Source organism: Anolis carolinensis, chromosome 5 (genome assembly GCF_035594765.1).
Source record: "Anolis carolinensis isolate JA03-04 chromosome 5, rAnoCar3.1.pri, whole genome shotgun sequence".
NCBI lineage: Eukaryota > Metazoa > Chordata > Lepidosauria > Squamata > Dactyloidae > Anolis > Anolis carolinensis.
Window position 1 is genome coordinate 2,300,172 of NC_085845.1, and position 20,022 is coordinate 2,320,193.

Consider the following 20,022-nt stretch of genomic DNA (forward strand, 5'->3'; position numbering starts at 1 on the left):
AGGGCATCTAGCTCAACCCAATTTGTAATAATAACCCATCTGTTTTGGCAGGCCAGCCCAGTCCATTTTAATTACGAATTTTAAATTGTTCTGTGTATTTCAATATGAGTATTTTACAGAAATATGTTTTAATATATGCCTTTTCCTGCATGTTTCGAGGATGCTGTGTTTGAACTATGTTAAGCCCCACCTCGAGCCCTAAGGAGAGGCGGGGAAGAAATAAACATTTATTATCATGCATTCCTATCTGGCTCACTAACACTAAAGCAGCTTCTCTTTTTTTCCCCATTATTGTCCCTGTTATAAAATTTGATTGTTATCCTGCCCTGCTTTCAAATCCCAGGAAAGTAAGTGGATGGGGGTCCCACTAAAAAGCACTTTGCACGTGCCCAGAGGCAGTCTGCAAAAGTGTATTATCAGTTTTTAATTGTTTTAAGGGACTTTAATTGTCTGGTTTGCTTAATTCTGTTTTCATATTTACATTCTGTGGATCGTAAGCTGCACTGTGTTGTCAAAGGTTTTCATGGCCGGAATCACAGGGTTGTTGTGAGTTTTCCAGGCTGTCTGGCCATGCTCCAGAAGCATTCTCTCCTGACAGGGTTGTTGTATGTCTTTCGGGCTGTGTGGCCATGTTCCAGAAGCATTCTCTCCTGACATTTCGCCCACATCTATGGCAGGCATCCTCAGAGGTTGTGAGGTATGGAGAAAACTAAGCAAAGAGGTAAATATATATCTGTGGAAAGTCTAGGGTGAGAGAGGTCAGTGTGAATGTTAATCACTTTAATTAGCATTGAAAAGCTTATCTGCTGTCTTCTTCCTGCCTCTGGGGCATCCTTTGTTTAGAGTCTTTAACTGCCCTTGGTTGATTCATGTCTGGAAATCCTCTGTTTTCAGAGTATTGCTTTTTTACTGTTCTGATTTTTGAGTTTTTTAATACTGGTAGCCAGATTTTGTTCATTTTCATGGTTTCTTCCTTTCTGTTGAAGTTGTCCACATGCTTGTGGATTTCAATGGCTTCTCTGTGTAGTCTGACATGATAGTTGTTAGAATGGTCCCTCTCTCACCCTAGACTTTCCACAGATATATATTAACCTCTTTGCTTAGTTTTCTCCATACCTCACAACCTCTGAGGATACCTGCCATAGATGTGGGTGAAACGTCAGGAGAGAATGCTTCTGGAACATGGCCACACAGCCCGAAAGACATACAACAACCCTGTGATCCCGGCCATGAAAGCCTTTGACAACACATTCTCTCCTGACGTTTCTCCCACATCTATGGCAGGCATCCTCAGAGGTTGTGAGGTCTATTGGAAACTAGGCAAGTGGGGTTCATATATCTGTGGATTGTCCAGGATGGGAGAAAGAAAGAACTCTTGTCTGTTGGAGGCAAGTGTGAATAGCATATCTGCAATAGATGTGGGCGAAATGTCAGGAGGGAATGCTTCTGGAGCATGGTCATAACAGCCCAGAAAACTCACAGCAACTCAGTAAGCTGCAGTGTTTTCAATGCCGTGAGCCGCTTTGCATCTCAATGAGATAAAATACAATATAAATAAATAAAGAAGAGGGGAACAAAGGTCGCAAAGGCCTCCAAAGTTTATATAATAATAATGGAATAATACTTTTTTTGGGAAAATATTTTATATGTAATGTTAATTTCCTATATACAGTGCATATGATGCTATGGGGTTGTAAGTTAGAAACAAAAAAATAAAGATAAATATTGAAACTCCTTTGTGACTTTTTCCAGCCCTCCCTGAATAACAACAAAACAACAACAACAACAACAACAACAAAACAACAACAACATTTCTGAGATCTGGCTCTAAGTTTTTAAAGGTCTAAGACACAATTTTCAAGGGTTCAGCTTCATAGACAAAGGCTCAACACAGAGACCTGGTTAAGTGTCTAGCATTTCTAGAAATGTCAATAGGTTTTCTGTTTATTTTCAACAGTTCAATGTTTATTCCTACTTTATTGTTTGTATGTTGTTTAGTTTTCAAACTATGTGTTGTATCATTCTTAGTTAGTGGCACTAGGTCTCTTTATAGAGAGATAACACAGGAAATAATGTCCTTCTCGAGGGTCAAGGAATAAAAAGTTGGCTGAAAAGGCGGTGGGCCCCACCACAAGGTGAGCATCGCCGCTTTAAGTTCCTCAAAAGACCGCTCTCTTCTCTTTCTGAGGTCTTTCCTTTGCAAGAAAGTTCCAAAAAACATGCTTGGAGGGGATGGAGAGAGTAATACACCTGTCTGGGGGGTCCGGGTCACCCCATAAGACCTAGATCCACATAATCTGCCAATATGATCCAGGCTATCAAATCAAATAATCCCAATTTGAGCTGTATTATATTTTAATTATTTATTTATTTACTAAATACATTTATATCCCGCCCTTCTCACCCCGAAGGGGACTCAGAGCGGCTTACAAATTAAATTTACATACAATATTATATTACAGTAGAGTCTCACTTATCCAACGTAAACGGTCCAGCAGAACGCTGGATAAGCGAATATGTTGGATAATAAGGAGGGATCAAGGAAAAGCCTATTAAACATCAAAATAGGTTATGATTTTACAAATTAAGCACCAAAACATCATGTTATACAACAAATTTGGCAGAAAAAGTAGTTCAATACGCAGTAATGCTATGTAGTAATTACTGTATTTACGAATATAGCACCAAAATATCACGATATATTGAAAACATTGACTGCAAAAATGCATTGGGTAATCCAGAACGTTGGATAAGCGAGTGTTGGATGACTCTACTGTATATCCTGCCCTTCTCACCCCGAAGGGGACTCAGAGCGGCTTACAAATTAAATTTACATACAATATTATATTATTAGCATAGCACAATACTGGCAATAAATTACCATATTGTATTATATTATCTATATATTGTAATATTATTAATAATATTACATGTAATATATAATATATAATTAATAATATTATTATATTGTATTATTAGTATTGTATTGTATTACAAAATAATATTATTAATATTATATGCATATACAATATGCAGTAGAGCCTCACTTATCCAACACTCGCTTATCCAACGTTCTGGATTATCCAACGCATTTTTGTAGTCAATGTTTTCATGATATTTTGGTGCTAAATTCATAAATACAATAATTACTACATAGCATTACTGCATATTGAACTACTTTTTCTGTCAAATTTGTTGTATACCATCATGTTTTGCTGCTTAATTTGTAAAATCACAACCTAGTTTGATGTTTAATAGGCTTTAACTTAATCCCTCCTTATTATCCAACATATTCACTTGGATAAGTTCTGATGGCCCGTTTATGTTGGATAAGTGAGACTCTACTGTATTATAATATTATATATTATTGTAAATTATATTGTATATATGTATATGTGTATATATGCATGAGTGTGTGTGTATGTATGTATGTATATACAGTAGAGTCTCACTTATCCAAGCTTTGCTTATCCCAGCTTCTGGATTATCCAAGCCATTTGTGTAGTCAATGTTTTCAATACATCGTGATATTTTGGTGCTAAATTCGTAAATACAGTAATTACGACATAACATTACTGTGTATTGAACTACTTTTTCTGTCAAATTTGTTGTATAACATGATGTTTTGGTGCTTAATTTGTAAAATTATAACCTAATTTTATGATTAATAGGCTTTTCCTTAATCCCTCCTTATTATCCAACATATTCGCTTATCCAAGCTTCTGCCGGCCCGTTTATGTTGGATAAGTGAGACTCTACTGTAATATTACATGTAATATATAATTAATATTATTATATTGTATCATTAGTATTATATTGTATTACAAAATAATATTATTAATATCATATGCATATACAATATATTTTAATATTATATGTTATTGTAAATTATATTGTATATAGGTATATGTGCATGTGTATGTATGTATGTATGTGTATATGTGTATGTATGTACGTACATATGTGTGCGTGTATGTATGTATATGTATGTATGTATGTGTGTGTGTGTGTGTGTGTGTATATATATATATATATATATATACACACACACACATACATATATATATATATGAGAGTCTAGACCAGGGGTCCCCAAACTTTTTAAACAGGGGGCCAGTTCACGATCCTTCGGACCATTGGAGGGCCGGACTATAGTTGGCTACCGAGCAATAATAATAATAACAATAACAATAATAATAAATAAGAGGGTTGGAAGAGACCCTTTGGGCCATTGAGTCCAATCCCCCTTTGTCTTTGTGCACCGAAAGCACAAGTAAAGCACCCCTGACAGATGTCCACCCAGCCTCAATGTTAATAATAATAATAATAATAATAATAATAATAATAATAATAATAAAGTAATAAATAATAAATAAATAAATAATAAAGTACCACCTGCCAGCAGCAAAGAACTGGTGGGATCACAAACCAGCAAAGGTCGTGGAAAATGAGCACGCAAAGATACTGTGGGACTTCCGAATCCAGACTGACAAAGTTCTGGAACACAACACACCAGACATCACAGTTGTGGAAAAGAACAAGGTTTGGATAATTGATGTCGCCATCCCAGGTGACAGTCGCATTGACGAAAAACAACAGGAAAAACTCAGCCGCTATCAGGACCTCAAGATTGAACTTCAAAGACTCTGGCAGAAACCAGTGCAGGTGGTCCCGGTGGTGATGGGCACATTGGGTGCCGTGCCAAAAGATCTCAGCCGGCATTTGGAAACAATAGACATTGACAAAATTACGATCTGCCAACTGCAAAAGGCCACCTTACTGGGATCTGCACGCATCATCCGAAAATACATCACACAGTCCTAGACACTTGGGAAGTGTTTGACTTGTGGTTTTGTGAAACGAAATCCAGCATACCTATCTTGCTTGCTGTGTCATAAAACGTTGTTGTGTCAATAATAATAATAATAATAATGGTTGTAAGAGAAGATGGGACCTCTTGGGTCATTTAGCCCAACCTCCTTCTGCCCTTGTGCCCTTGTGCCGTGGGGGCCGGATAAATGGCTTCGATGGGCCGCATCCGGCCCCCGGGCCTTAGTTTGGGGACCCCTGGTCTACACTGCCATATAATCCAGTTCAAAGCAGATAATCATACATGGCAGCGCAAAATGGGCCTCAGTCTACATCTACACCATAGAACAAATGCATTTTGACACTACATTAACCGCCATGGCTCAATGCTAAGGGACCCTCCCTCCCCACTTCTGCCTGGCAGAAAAGGGTTGGTCTAAATGACCTTTGGGGGCCTCCCTTCTCACTCTTCTTTGGAGGCTTTCAAGGCGAGACTGGATGGCCATCTGTCGGGGGTGCTTTGAGTGTGATTTCCTGCTTCTTGGCAGAAAGGGGTTGGACTGGATGGCCCATGAGTTCTCTTCCCACGCTATGATTCTATGAGGTCTTACCTTCCTCTTGTGCCGGTGGATGTCCCCGATGGAGTTGGCCACGGAGTTGGGCCCCAGGAGCATGCGTGTGCTGCGCGGCCACTCGGTGCTGACCAGGCTGTGCTCTCCCATCAGGATGGTGCGCACGTTCTCGGCCCCCGTCACCCGGATCAGGGGCCGCCCCAGCAGGTGGGTCTTGAAGACCGGACCGTACTTCTCCCTCCGCGAGGATTGGAAGAAGGAGCCCTGCGGAGCGAGGAGAGAAGAAGTCTTGGCACAAAGACATCCACAGCAAAGCATGCATCCACACTCCGGCATGACTCCACACCACGCATGGGCCAACTTTGGCCTTCCCTCCAGGTGTTTTGGACTCCAACTCCCACAATTCCTAACAGCCGGTAGGCTGTTAGGAATTGTGGGAGTTGGAGTCCAAAACACCTGGAGGGAAGGCCAAAGTTGGCCTATGCCTGCCAAGGATCATAGTTTCACAAAGTTGTGTGCACTCTATATTATGGAATTAACCCAATTTCAAACCATATTGGAATCACCATGGCTCAATGCTATACAATCCAGTGAGTTGTAGTTTTGCCTTCTCTGGGTGCATCTACACCAGGGGCACCCAAACTTTTTAAGCAGAGGGCCAGTCCACAACCCTTCAAACTGTTGAAGGGCCAAATTATCATTTGAAAAAAAAATACAAACAAATTCCGATGTACACTACACATGTCTTATTTGTAGTGCAAAAACAACAACAACAACAACAATGAAATAACAATAAAAGAGTAATACAATATTTAAAAATAAAAACAATTTTAACCAACATACATTTATCAGGATTTCAATGGGAAGTGTGGGCCTGCTTATGGCCAATGAGATAATCAAGTTAATTAGGATTGTTGTTGTTGCTGTTGTGTGCCTTCAAGTCATTTCAGACTTTGGGCGAGCCTAAGTCTAAAATTTATTTATTTCTTTAATACATTTGTATCACACCCTTCTCACCCCAAAGGGGACTCAGAGTGGCTTACAAATTATATGTACATACAATATGTTATATTGTCAGCATAGCACACTATTAGCATTATATATTACTATATTGAACTATACCACTATACTGTAATATTATTAGTAATATTATTAGTAATATATAATTAATACTATTGTATGGTATTATTATTATTATTATTAGTGTTATATTACATTATAATATTATTATCAATATTATATGTATATACAATATATTATATTATAAAACTGAGGGCGGGGGCCAGGTAAATGACCTTGGAGGGCCACATCCGGCCCCCGGGCCTTAGTTTGGGGACCCCTGCTTCAGACTGTTGAAAGGCCAAATTATCATTTGAAAATGCACACTGCACATGTCTTATTTGTAGTACAAAAACAACAAGAACAATGAAAGAGTAATACAATATTTTAAAATAAAAAACAATTTTAACCAACATACATTTATCAGGATTTCAATGGGAAGTGTGGGCCTGCTTCTGGCCAATGAGATAGTTAGGATTGTTGTTGTTGTTGTGTGACTTCAAGTCATTTCAAACTTTGGGCGAGCCTAAGTCTAAAATGTATTTATTTATTATTTATTTATTTACTATCTTTATTTACTACATTTGCATCACACCCTTCTCACCCCAAAGGGGACTCAAAGTGTCTTATAAATTATATGTACATGCAATATATTATATTATTAGCATAGCACACTATTAGCATTATATATTACTATATTGAACTATACCACTATACTATAATATTATTAGTAATATATAATATATAATTAATACTATTATATGGTGTTATTATTAGTGTTATATTGTATTACATTATAATATTATTATACAATATATTTTATTATAAAACTGAGGGTGGGGGCCAGGTAAATGACCTTGGAGGGCCGCATCCGGCCCCCGGGCCTTAGTTTGGGGACCCCTGATCTACACCATAGAATAAATGCAGTTTGACCCCTCTTACTCAATGAGATACCTCATTGGTTCTATCATGTGTCACATAAAAGCTCTGCTATTAATTTGGTTGCACTTTTTTCAGCCACAGCGCCATGTCCACCAACACCTGTACATCATGGTGCAACTATCTCCATGTGCAGATACATGAGCAATGTGCCACTGCAAGGCACAATGTTGTCATATGTGCAATTCTGCTTCCAGCGCAGTCAACAAAATGCATCTGCGACACGATGTGCTACATGTGTGGCACAGCTCATGCATGTGTGTGTCACTAAGAGGAAGCCAATCTTCTGAGATGAAGTTGATATAATTGTGAAGTGCACACTCACTTGCACATTGAGTGTCTCTGCTATACTTGTCTATCCTCAACGAGACTCAAACCAAGCATCATGCCCAGGAACATAGGCATTCTGCACATTACCTCACCAGTAATTCACTAATGTTCATTCGCCACCCATGAGTGAAAAGCCAAGAAAGACCCTAGAGGTTTCCCTGTGGTTGCTCACTGGTAAAAGGAGAATTCTACACATGCTCAGATGCACACTGGGTCCTCCTATCCCACAAGCAACAGACCTAAAGAAAGACCCCAAAATACCATTTGCACTCATGTGTCTCTACCATTGGTTTCCACCCCAGCCTCCAAAACACAAGAATATTCCCTTCTTGTGGCTCCAACATCTCACTTCTCCGTCTTATCTTCTCCTAGGTAAACATCTCCCAAAGTCATTTCCCAAAACACTCTTGTGGTTGACCTCCCAGAACATCAGATTAGTATGACGGTATCATGCCCAGGAGCATGGACATTATGCATGTTACCTCACCAACCCATGAATGAAATGCAAGCAGAAGGGGAGGTATTTCCAGCAAGCTATATGGAATAACATCAGGGGGTGGCCTACATGACCCTTGGGGGTCCCAATTCTACAGTTCCTTGGCTTGTCTCCCTGTCTTTCTTGGCTGGCACCCTATGTGCAACTTACACAAAGCTAAGTTCAACATTTGCATTCATTTGCAAGTTTCTTTTAAAAGCTGCCTATGTGCCACTGTCGTGCACTGTTTTGAACTTACACACTGCGCATTGTGCACCATGCATATATTGCCGGGTATACTGTTACGCACTTTATACTCACTGCACATGAATGTCCATTTAACACTAACTGTTGGTGTACTGTTACCGTTTCACGTGGTTGTTTTAATTTACTGTATTTTTATCCCACCTTTCTCCTGACAGAGCACTGGAGTTAAGGTGATGTTCAATATCCGCATTCAGATCACGGTTGTGGGATGAAAGGTGTCCATGTGGAACCATTGTGCACTGTTTTCTATTTTTACACACTGTACATTGCATACCCTGCAGATTTTGCAGGGTACAACAGTGCATGTTTGGCATTGCATATGGATACCTCATTGAGCACTGTCACACCTGTTGCAGCGCTGAGCATATTGCATGTTGTGCAGATTCATGTGTGTATTATACTGCATAATTGTGCACAGATAGCATTGCCCATTGAGCAGTAGCACACCTACCGCATTGTACATACTACAGTGAATTGCACATTGACGCACATTTATTGGGGTACTTTGAGCATTGCACATTGAGCAGTGGTGCACCTACCACATTGTGCATTGCACATTGATGCACATTTATTGGGGCACTTTGAGGCATTGCACATTGGGCAGTGATGCACCTACCGCAGTGTGCATGCTACAGTGCAATGCACATTGGTGCACATTTATTGGGGCACATTGAGCATTGCACATTGAGCAGTGATGCACCTACTGCATTGTGCATGCTACAGCGCAATGCACATTAGTGCACATTTATAGGGGCACATTGAGCATTGCACATTGAGCAGTGATGCACCTACTGCATTGTGCAAGCTACAGTGCAATGCACATTAGTGCACATTTATTGGGGCACATTGAGCATTGCACATTGAGCAGTGGTGCACCTACTGCATTTCCTGCTTCTTGGCAGGGGGTTGGACTGGGTGGCCCATGAGGTCCTTTCCAACTCTGCTATTCTATGAGACATTGCACATTGTTCAGTGGTGCACCTACCGCATTGTGCATACTACAGTGCAATGCACATTGTTGCACATTTATTGGGGCACATTGAGCATTGCACATTGAGCAGTGGTGCACCTACTGCATTTCCTGCTTCTTGGCAGGGGGTTGGACTGGGTGGCCCATGAGGTCCTTTCCAACTCTGCTATTCTATGAGACATTGCACATTGTTCAGTGGTGCACCTACCGCATTGTGCATACTACAGTGCAATGCACATTGTTGCACATTTATTGGGGCACATTGAGCATTGCACATTGAGCAGTGGTGCACCTACTGCATTGTGCATTCTACAGTGCATTGCACACTGACGCACATTTATTGGGGGCACTTTGAGCATTGCACACTGAGCAGTGGTGCACCTACCGCATTGTGCATTGCACATTGATGCACATTTATTGGTGCGCTTTGAGCATTGCACATTGAGCAGTGGTGCACCTACTGTATTGTGCATTGCACATTGATGAACATTTATTGGTGCTCTTTGAGCATTGCACACTGAGCAGTGGTGCACCTACCGCATTGTGCATGCTACAGAATAATCTCACCATCAGTTAAGGAAACGTCATTACACAACAGCCACATACTTTTGCAAGCATATAGTAGTTACTCTCACTGAGTTTGGCACATGCAATGCAGTTTGAGACAGTGTTATATGGTCAGTGTAGACCAGACATGGGCAAACTTGGGCCCTCCAGGTGTTTTGGACTGCAACTCCCACAATTCCGAACAGCCTACCGGCTGTTCGGAATTGTGGGAGTTGCAGTCCAAAACACCTGGAGGGCCCAAGTTTGCCCACGCCTGGTATAGACCCATATCATGCACATCAATGCAGTTCAACTGTGTTACATGAGTCTACACTGACCATATAATGCAGTTTCAAGCGGCATTATATGGCACACAGATAAAGTTTGGGAGGAGCCCTCCCCTCCCCAGGTGAGCTTCCAAAGGGAACTGTCTCTTTAAATCCCACCACCATCTTAGCAAAAAGGGGTCTTTTCCAGGCCAAGGCACCCCCTCCCCACAGAAAGGAGCCTTTGGAGCAACAGGGGAGCTTGAAAAAGCCGTTTCCCTGGTTGGCCCAACTGTTTTCAGACCCTCCCAACAAAAGCCCACTTGTGAAGTTCAGACGTTCAGGTGACCCCTGTGTTTCCCGCTCTGCGTAAATATAATTAAAAGTACTTTTTGTGGCATTAATAAAGGGTTATTTGTACAACATTTCCATGGCCGCACAAAGGGCACCTTTATGTGGCCGGGAGGTTTTCTCTCTCTCGAGCCCAGTCCAATTTATACAATATTTTCTCTCTCTTTTTTTGTATTTTTAGCCTTGGATGGAGCCTTGTGGAAACGGAGGGGGGGGGGGGGAGAACCTGATCCAAAAAGAAAGGCCCATTGAAGCCCCAAAGGTTAACCCTTGCGCTGCTGGGCGGAGAACCCAGGCCTGGGTCTCAAATCCCCGGGTCAAAGGCGCCGGCGTCACGCTTCACACGCCTTCACACGTGCAGAAGCGTGTCGGGAGCAGCCTCAGCGGAAGGAGAAGAAGCTGTGAGACTCAAGGAAGGCAAGGCAAAGCAATGCTGGGGGGTCTTTTCATCCCCACGCTCTTAAAGCGGCAATGCCCAGAACCTGGGTGAGCATCTGTAAGGAGGGCTTAAATGGTGTCCTGCCCTCCTGGATACATCTGAAGGGACTTCAGTTGGGAAGCAGAGGCCTTTTAAGCAGAGGCTGGATGGCCATCTGTCGGGGTGCTTTGAATGCGATTTCCTGCTTCTTAGCGGGGGGTTGGACTAGATGGCCCATGTGGTCTCTTCCAACTCTACTATTCTATGATTCTATGATTCTATGGGACCCCTTCCAGCTCCAGAATGCTAGGATTCTGCACCGAGAATGCAGAATGTACAGATCAGAAAACATATCCAAAAAAAATCCAGCTCCATGGGCTCTGCAGTCAATGCATCACTCACTTATTAAGAGAGTCCTATCCCGCTTTAGGCAGGGCCCAAGTCCATTTAACTACTAATTTAACTATTAACTATAATTTTAACTTACTAATTTTAATTTATACTATACTAATTTGTATTTACTAATTATAAAATGATGGGAAACCACCAAAGACAGGCTGGATGAGCATCTGTCGGGAGGGCTCGGGTGGTATCCTCCCGCCTGGCAGGAGTTTATGACATAGAGAGGGGCAGGCGGATACATGGGCACACATAGGAGATGTGGGAGTGGGTGGCCCTTGGGGGTCTCCTCCACTCTAGGAGTGTGATATGTACATCTATACATATAGATCTATACAGACACAGCAATGCATAGGAGATGTGGGAGTGGATGGCCCTTGGGGTCTCTCCCAACTCTAGGATTCTGATATGTACATATATCCATATAGATCTATACAGACACAGACATACTTATGGGAGGTTGGAGAGGATGGCCCTTGGGGTCTCTCCCAACTCTAGGATTCTGATATGTACATATATCCATATAGATCTATACAAACACAGACATACTTATGGGAGGTTGGAGAGGATGGCCCTTGGGGTCTCCTCCAACTCTAGGAGTGTGATATGTACATATATAGCTCTATATGCAGACACAGACATACTTATGGGAGGTTGGAGAGGATGGCCCTTGGGGTCTCTCCCAACTCTAGGATTCTGATATGTACATATATCCATATAGATCTATACAGACACAGACATACTTATGGGAGGTTGGAGAGGATGGCCCTTGGGGTCTCTCCCAACTCTAGGATTCTGATATGTACATATATCCATATAGATCTATACAAACACAGACATACTTATGGGAGGTTGGAGAGGATGGCCCTTGGGGTCTCCTCCAACTCTAGGAGTGTGATATGTACATATATAGCTCTATATGCAGACACAGACATACTTATGGGAGGTTGGAGAGGATGGCCCTTGGGGTCTCCTCCAACTCTAGGAGTGTGATATGTACATATATAGCTCTATATGCAGACACAGACATACTTATGGGAGGTTGGAGAGGATGGCCCTTGGGGTCTCCTCCAACTCTAGGAGTGTGATATGTACATATATAGCTCTATATGCAGACACAGACATACTTATGGGAGGTTGGAGAGGATGGCCCTTGGGGTCTCCTCCAACTCTAGGAGTGTGATATGTACATATATAGCTCTATATGCAGACACAGACATACTTATGGGAGGTTGGAGAGGATGGCCCTTGGGGTCTCTCCCAACTCTAGGAGTGTGATATGTACATATATAGCTCTATATGCAGACACAGACATACTTATGGGAGGTTGGAGAGGATGGCCCTTGGGGTCTCTCCCAACTCTAGGATTCTGATATGTACATATATCCATATAGATCTATACAGACACAGACATACTTATGGGAGGTTGGAGAGGATGGCCCTTGGGGTCTCCTCCAACTCTAGGAGTGTGATATGTACATATATAGCTCTATATGCAGACACAGACATACTTATGGGAGGTTGGAGAGGATGGCCCTTGGGGTCTCTCCCAACTCTAGGATTCTGATATGTACATATAACCATATGGATCTATACAAACACAGACATACTTATGGGAGGTTGGAGAGGATGGCCCTTGGGGTCTCTCCCAACTCTAGGATTCTGATATGTACATATAACCATATGGATCTATACAAACACAGACATACTTATGGGAGGTTGGAGAGGATGGCCCTTGGGGTCTCCTCCAACTCTAGGAGTGTGATATGTATACATATAGCTCTATATGCAGACACAGACATGCATATGGGATGTTGGAGTTCCATCTCTAAGATTCTACACTATATAGAGGCAAAGAGACAGACATGGAGATATACACAGGAGATGTTGAAGGGGATGACCCTTGGGGTCTCTCCCAACTCTAGGATTCTGCTATGTACATATATATAAACATACAGTTCTATAAAGACAGACCTACATATGGGAGTTTGGAGTGGGTGGCCCTGGGGGTGCTTTTCTAACTCTAGAATTCCATAATATAGATATAGAGAGAGAGGCACATACACAGGCATACAAATGTGATGCTGGAGTGGGTGGTGGCCCTTGGGGTCTCTCCCAGCTATAGGATCCACATATAGCTCTATACTGACCCAGACATACATAGAATCCTAGACTTGGAAGAGACCTGGCGGGCCATCCAGTCCAACTCTATTCTGCCAAGAAGCAGGAAAGTCACATTCAAAGCATCCCAAACAGATGACCATCCAACCTCTGCTTAAAAGCCTCCAAAGGAGCCTCCTCCACCAGACTCCAGGGCAGGGAGTTCCACTGCTGAACAGCTCTCTCGCTCTCTCTCTCTCTCTCTCTCACACACACACACACAGAGTGAAGAAGTTTCCTCATGTTCAGGTGGAATCTCCTTTCCTATAGTTGAAAACCACATGGGATGTTGGAGGGGATAGCCCTGCGGGGTCCCTTCCAACTCTAGGATTCTATTATATTTTATAGAGAGAGAGAGAGAGACCTGCAGATACACCTAGGATGTTAGAGGGGATGGTCCTTGGGGTCTCTCCCAGCTATAGGATTCTGATATGTACATATTTAGCTCTATATAGACACAGACATGCGTGTGGGATGTTGGAGGGGGTAGTCCTTGGGGTCCCTTCCAACTCTAGGATTCTGTGATATAGAGTGGTGGTCCCCAACCTGTGGGTCACAGTCCACTAAAATGAGGTCTGCGAGACATGCGGGGAAAATCATCTCTAGATGATTAAATATGGTTTTCTGTGGGCGACTACTGGGTGGCTTATGCTCTGCATCAGAAACTAGAGCTGGTGTGGTCTATCCAATGCAGTGTTCTGAAACAGCACCCCAAATACCCAAACTGAATCTAAAGTCGACCAAAAATGGATCCATAACCCTTTTGGTACTAAGGTTAGAGAGGGGTCCCTGGTCAAAATTAGATTGTGAACCACTGGGATAGCCCTTGGGGTCCCTTCCAATCCTTCTAGGATTCTATGGCATAGTAAAGGTAAAGGTTTCCCCTGAAGTTAAGTCCAATCGTGACCGACTCTGGGGGTTGGTGCTCATCTCCATTTCTAAGCCGAAGAGCCGGCGTTGTCTGTAGACACCTCCAAGGTCATGACTGCATGGAGCGCTGTTACCTTCCTGCCAGAGCGGTACCTATTGATCTACTCACATTTGCATGTTTTCGAACTGCTAGGTTGGCAGGAGCTGGAGCTAACAGCAGGTGCTCACTCTGCTCCCCGAATTTGAACATGGGACCTTTCGATCTGCAAGTTCAGCAGCTCAGTGCTTTAACACACTGAGCCACCGGAGGCTCCTCTATGGCATATATATAGAGAAAGGGGGGCATTGCAGACATACACCTGGGATGTTGGAGGGGATAGCTCTGGGGGTTCCTTCCAATTCTAGGATTCTATTATAGAGAGAGAGAGAGCTGACATACACTTGGGATGTTAGAAGGGATAGTTCTTGGTGCCCCATCCAACTCTAGGTAGGATTCTATGATATAGAGGGAAAGAGAGACCCGTGGATGCACTGACATACACCTGGGATGTTGTTGGGGGTGGCTCTGGGGGTCTCTTCTAACTCTAGGATTCTATGATAGAGAGACTCCTGTGGATCCACTGACATACACCTGGGATGTTAGAGAGGATGGCCCTTGGGGTCTCACCCAGCTCTAGGATTCTGATATGTACATATTTAGCTCTATACAGACACAGACATAAATATGGGACACTGGAAAAGATAGCCCTTGGGGCCCCTTCCAACTCTAGGATTCTATGATATGTATAGGAGAGAGAGACCCGTGGATGCACTGACATACACTTGGGATGTTAGAGGGGACGATCCTTGCGGTCCCTTCCAACTCTAGGATTCTATGGGAGGGAAAGAGAGACCCGCGGATGCACTGAAATGCACCTGGGATGTTGCTGGGGTTGTCTCTGGGGGTCTCCTCTAACTCTAGGATTCTGTGATAGAGAGAGAGACCCTGTGGATCCACTGACATACACCTGGGATATTAGAGAGGATAGTTCTTGGAGTTCCTTCCAACTCTAGGATTCTCTGATATATAGAGAGAGACCCGTGGATGCACTGAAATGCACCTAGGATGTTGTTGGGGGTGGCTTTGGGGGTCCCTTCCAAGTCTAGGATTCTATGATAGCGAGTGAGAGAGACATAGAGAGAGAGACCCCTGTGGATCCACTGACATACACCTGGGATATTAGAGAGGATAGTTCTTGGAGTTCCTTCCAACTCTAGGATTCTATGATAGAGAGGGAAAGAGAGACCCGTGGATGCACTGAAATGCACCTAGGATGTTGTTGGGGGTGGCTTTGGGGGTCCCTTCCAACTCTATGATTCTATGATAGAGAGAGAGACCCCTGTGGATCCACTGACATACACCTGGGATATTAGAGAGGATAGTTCTTGGAGTTCCTTCCAACTCTAGGATTCTATGATAGAGAGGGAAAGAGAGACCCGTGGATGCACTGAAATGCACCTAGGATGTTGTTGGGGGTGGCTTTGGGGGTCCCTTCCAACTCTATGATTCTATGATAGAGAGAGAGACCCCTGTGGATCCACTGACATACACCTGGGATATTAGAGAGGATCGTTCTTGGAGTTCCTTCCAACTCTAGGATTCTATGATATATAGAAAGAGACCCGTGCATGCATTGAAATGCACCTGGGATGCTGTTGGGGGTGTCTCTGGGGGTCCCTTCCAACTCTAGGATTCTATGATAGAGAGGGAAAGAGAGACCCGTGGATGCATTGAAATGCACCTGGGATGCTGTTGGGGGTGTCTTTGGGGGTCTCCTCCAACTCTAGGATTCTATGATAGAGAGAGAGACCCCTGTGGATCCACTGACATACACCTGGGATGTTAGAGGAGATAATTCTTGGAGTTCCTGCTAACTCTAGGATTCTCTGATCTATCTAGAGAGAGAGATGCACCTGGGATGCTGCTGGGGGTGTCTTTGGGGGTCTCCTCCAACTCTAGGATTCTATGATATAGAGGGAAAGAGAGACCTGTGGATGCATTGAAATGCACCTGGGATGCTGTTGGGGGTGTCTTTGGGGGTCTCCTCCAACTCTAGGATTCTATGATAGAGAGAGACCCTGTGGATCCACTGACATACACCTGGGATATTTGAGAGGATCGTTCTTGGAGTTCCTTCCAACTCTAGGATTCTATGATATATAGAGAGAGACCCGTGGATGCACTGAAATGCACCTAGGATGTTGTTGGGGGTGGCTTTGGGGGTCCCTTCCAAGTCTAGGATTCTATGATAGAGAGAGAGACCCCTGTGGATCCACTGACATACACCTGGGATATTAGAGAGAATAGTTCTTGGAGTTCCTGCCAACTCTGGGATTCTCTGATATATCTAGAGAGAGAGATGCGCCTGGGATGTTGCTGGGGGTGTCTTTGGGGGTCTCCCCTGTCTCTAGGGTTCCAGGGGAGCGGGGGAGGCGCGGAGGGGCCGTGGCCTTACCTGGAGGAGCCAGTGGCAGGTCTCTCCGACGAGCGGGAAGCCCATGGAGCCCTTGGGCAGCGGGAGCTTGGAGGCCTTGTCTCGCGTGGCGGCCCAGCGGAGCTGCCAGAGCTGCTGCGCGGCGGCCAGGAGCAGCGAGAGCGAGACCAGGCAGGCCGCCGCCGTGGCCAGCGCCGAGAGCAGCTCCAGCCCCGAGGCAGCCATCGCGCGTGGAGTGGAGTGGGGTGGAGTGGAGCGGGAGAGCAGGAACGAGCGGCGAGGAGAAGGCGCTCCTCCGACGGGGGCCCCAGCCCTCGCCTCTCCTCTTTGGCGCGACTCTTCTCGGGGGGAAAAGTAGGGAAGGGGACAGGAAGGGGACCCCAAAACCCACGCGGGAGGGAGGCCCCCCAGGCAGGGAGTCGGGCCCCAAAAAGAGAGGCGGGAAAAGGTTCGGGAAAAGGTCCGCTTAGGAAGGGAAGCGCGCGCCTCTCTCTCTCTCTCTGTCTCTTTTTCTCCTTGGAGAGGTGAAAGGGTCCCCACGCAAAGCGGCGTCTCAAGGGCCCCTGGACCCACGGAGCACTCTCTCGCGGAGCAGGGCCTCGCCAGGGGACTCCTCCACGGTCACGGAAAAGAGAGGAGCGCTCGTGGCGGCTCCGCGGAGGAAAGAGACCCGCGCGAAGTGGGACAAGGCAGCGGGACGCGACGGGACGCGCGGCTTTTCCGAGGCGGAGGGGCTGTTCTCCAAGGAAGGGTTGTTCTCCAAGGCTTCGGTCCGGTCCCCACGCGGGAAGGGAAGGGAACCCGACGCGGAGCGGAGAAGGGGAAGAGGCGGGAAAAGGGCGAGTCCCGGTGGCGCGCCAAACTCTTCTCTCTGGCCCGCCGGCGCGGAGCGGGCTTTTGGGGAGACCTCGGAGGAGGAAGGCGGGGCCACGAGGAGGAGGAGGAGATCCAGGGGGGAGGCGGGCACCTGGGCAGCGAGGAGGAGGAGGAGGAGGAGGAGGAGGAGGGAGGAAGGCGGAGAAGGAGACGCAGGAGCGCCAGGAGGAGGAGGCGGAGGAGGTGGCGGCGCGCCCCGGCCCTTTCGCTGCCTGTCTCGCCTTTGCGGCCGAAGGAGCCCCGCGGGTCTTATATAGAAATGCGCGCAGGGCCCTCCCCTCCTCCTCCTCCTCCTCCTCCCCTCCCTTCCCGAGAGGAGGAGGAGGAGGAGGAGGAGGAGGAGACGAAGGACGCGCCCGGCTCCCGGTGAGTCTCCGCCGCCAGACGCCTCTCCGGAGGGAAGAAGGAGGAGAAGGAAGGAGAAGCGACTGAGGTGAGAAGGTAGAGAAGGAAGGAAGGTATGTAGCCGGAGAAGGAGGTAGAGAAAGAGGGGATGACGGAGGGGAGAGGAGAAGGAGAGAGTAGGAAGGAGAAGGAAAGAGAAGGAAGGAGACGCGGCTGAGGTGAGAAGGAAGGAAGGAAGGAAGGAAGGAAGGAAGGAAGGAAGGAAGGAAGGAAGGAAGGAAGGAAGGTATGTAGCCGGAGAAGGAGGTGGAGAAAGAGGGGATGACGGAGGGGAGAGGAGAAGGAGAGAGTAGGAAGGAGAAGGAAAGAGAAGGAAGGAGACGCGGCTGAGGTGAGAAGGAAGGAAGGAAGGAAGGAAGGAAGGAAGGAAGGAAGGAAGGAAGGAAGGAAGGAAGGAAGGAAGGAAGGAAGGAAGGAAGGAAGGAAGGAAGGTATGTAGCCGGAGAAGGAGGTGGAGAAAGAGGGGGTGGCGGAGGAGAAAGGGGATCGAGGAGAAGAAGCAAGGAGAAGGAAGGAGAAGGAAAGAGGAGGAAGGAGACGCGGCTGAGGTGAAAAGGAAGGAAGGAAGGAAGGAAAGAAGGTATGTAGTCAGAGGTGGAGGTGGAGAAAGAGGGGATGGCGGAGAGGAGAGGAGAAGGAGAGAGTAGGAAGGAGGAGGAAAGAGAAGGAAGGAGACGCAGCTGAGGTGAAAAGGAAGGAAGGAAGGAAGGAAGGAAGGAAGGAAGGAAGGAAGGAAGGAAGGAAGGAAGGAAGGAAGGAAGGAAGGAAGGAAGGAAGGTATGTAGCCGGAGAAGGAGGTGGAGAAAGAGGGGATGGCGGAGGAGAAAGGGGAGCGAGGAGAAGGAGAGAGAAGGAAGGAGAAGGAAAGAGGAGGAAGGAGACGCGGCTGAGGTTAAAAGGAAGGAAGGAAGGAAAGAAGGTATGTAGTCAGAGGTGGAGGTGGAGAAAGAGGGGATGGCGGAGAGGAGAGGAGAAGGAAGGAGAAGGAAGGAAAGTATGTAGCCAGAGAAGGAGGTGGAGAAAGAGGAGAAGGTGGAGGGGAAAGGAGTGCAAGGAGGAGAGAGAAGGAAGGAGACGCGGCTGAGGTGAGAAGGTGGAGAAGGAAGGAAGGAAGGTCTGTAGCCGGAGAAGGAGGTGGAGATGGAGGAAGAGGGGATGGCGGAGCGGAAAGGAGAGCGAGGAGAAGGAGAGAGAAGGAAGAAGTGAGGAGTGGAGTGCCCCAAGCAGGGTTCCTTCCGTCCTGGGCCCGGTTCTGTGGGAGAGAAGGAAGGTATGTAGTCAGAGGTGGAGGTGGAGAAAGAGGGGACGGCGGAGGGGAGAGGAGAGCGAGGAGGAGAGAAGGAAGAAGTGACCCACAGGGTCCCGTCCTGGGCCCGGTTCTGTTTCGTATCTTGATGACTTAGGGTTGGAAGGCATAATCACCAAGTTTGCAGACGGGACCAAAGAACTTCCTCACTGTGTGTGTGTGTGTGAGAGAGAGAAAACTGTTCAGTAGTGGAACGCTCTGCCGCGGAGTGTGGTGGAGGCTTGGAAACAGAGGCTGGGTGGCCATCTGCTGGGGGTGCTTTGAATGCGATTTTCCTGCTTCTTGGCCGAATGGGGTTGGAATGGATGGTCCAGGTTTCTTCCAACTCTGGGATTCTGCGAGAGGAAGAAGGAAAGAGAAGGAGAAAGGACTGAGGAGGAGAAAGGACTGAGGAGGGGAAGGAGAAGGAGAAAGAGGGGAAGGCGGAGGGGAAAAGAAAGAGAGGAGAAGGAGGAAGAGAGGCGGGGAAGGAGAAGGAGAAAGAGGGGAAGGCGGAGGGGAAAAGAAAGAGAGGAGAAGGAGGAAGAGAG

At 45.9% G+C, this 20,022-nt stretch overlaps 1 protein-coding gene across 1 annotated transcript in view; it reads right to left on the reverse strand.

Annotated features, from left to right (window-relative positions):
- LOC134299221 (cytochrome P450 26B1) overlaps nt 1–17,137 on the reverse strand; it is a 40,930-nt gene extending 23,793 nt beyond the window's left edge. Inside the window, exons 1-2 of the mRNA XM_062981361.1 lie at nt 16,927–17,137; nt 5,421–5,645 (exon numbers count right to left, since the gene is read on the reverse strand). Coding sequence (XP_062837431.1) covers nt 5,421–5,645; nt 16,927–17,130 — 429 coding nt within the window. The 5' untranslated portion in view covers nt 17,131–17,137. The remainder of the gene's footprint in view (nt 1–5,420; nt 5,646–16,926) is intronic.
- Nucleotides 17,138–20,022: the final 2,885 nt, after the last annotated feature.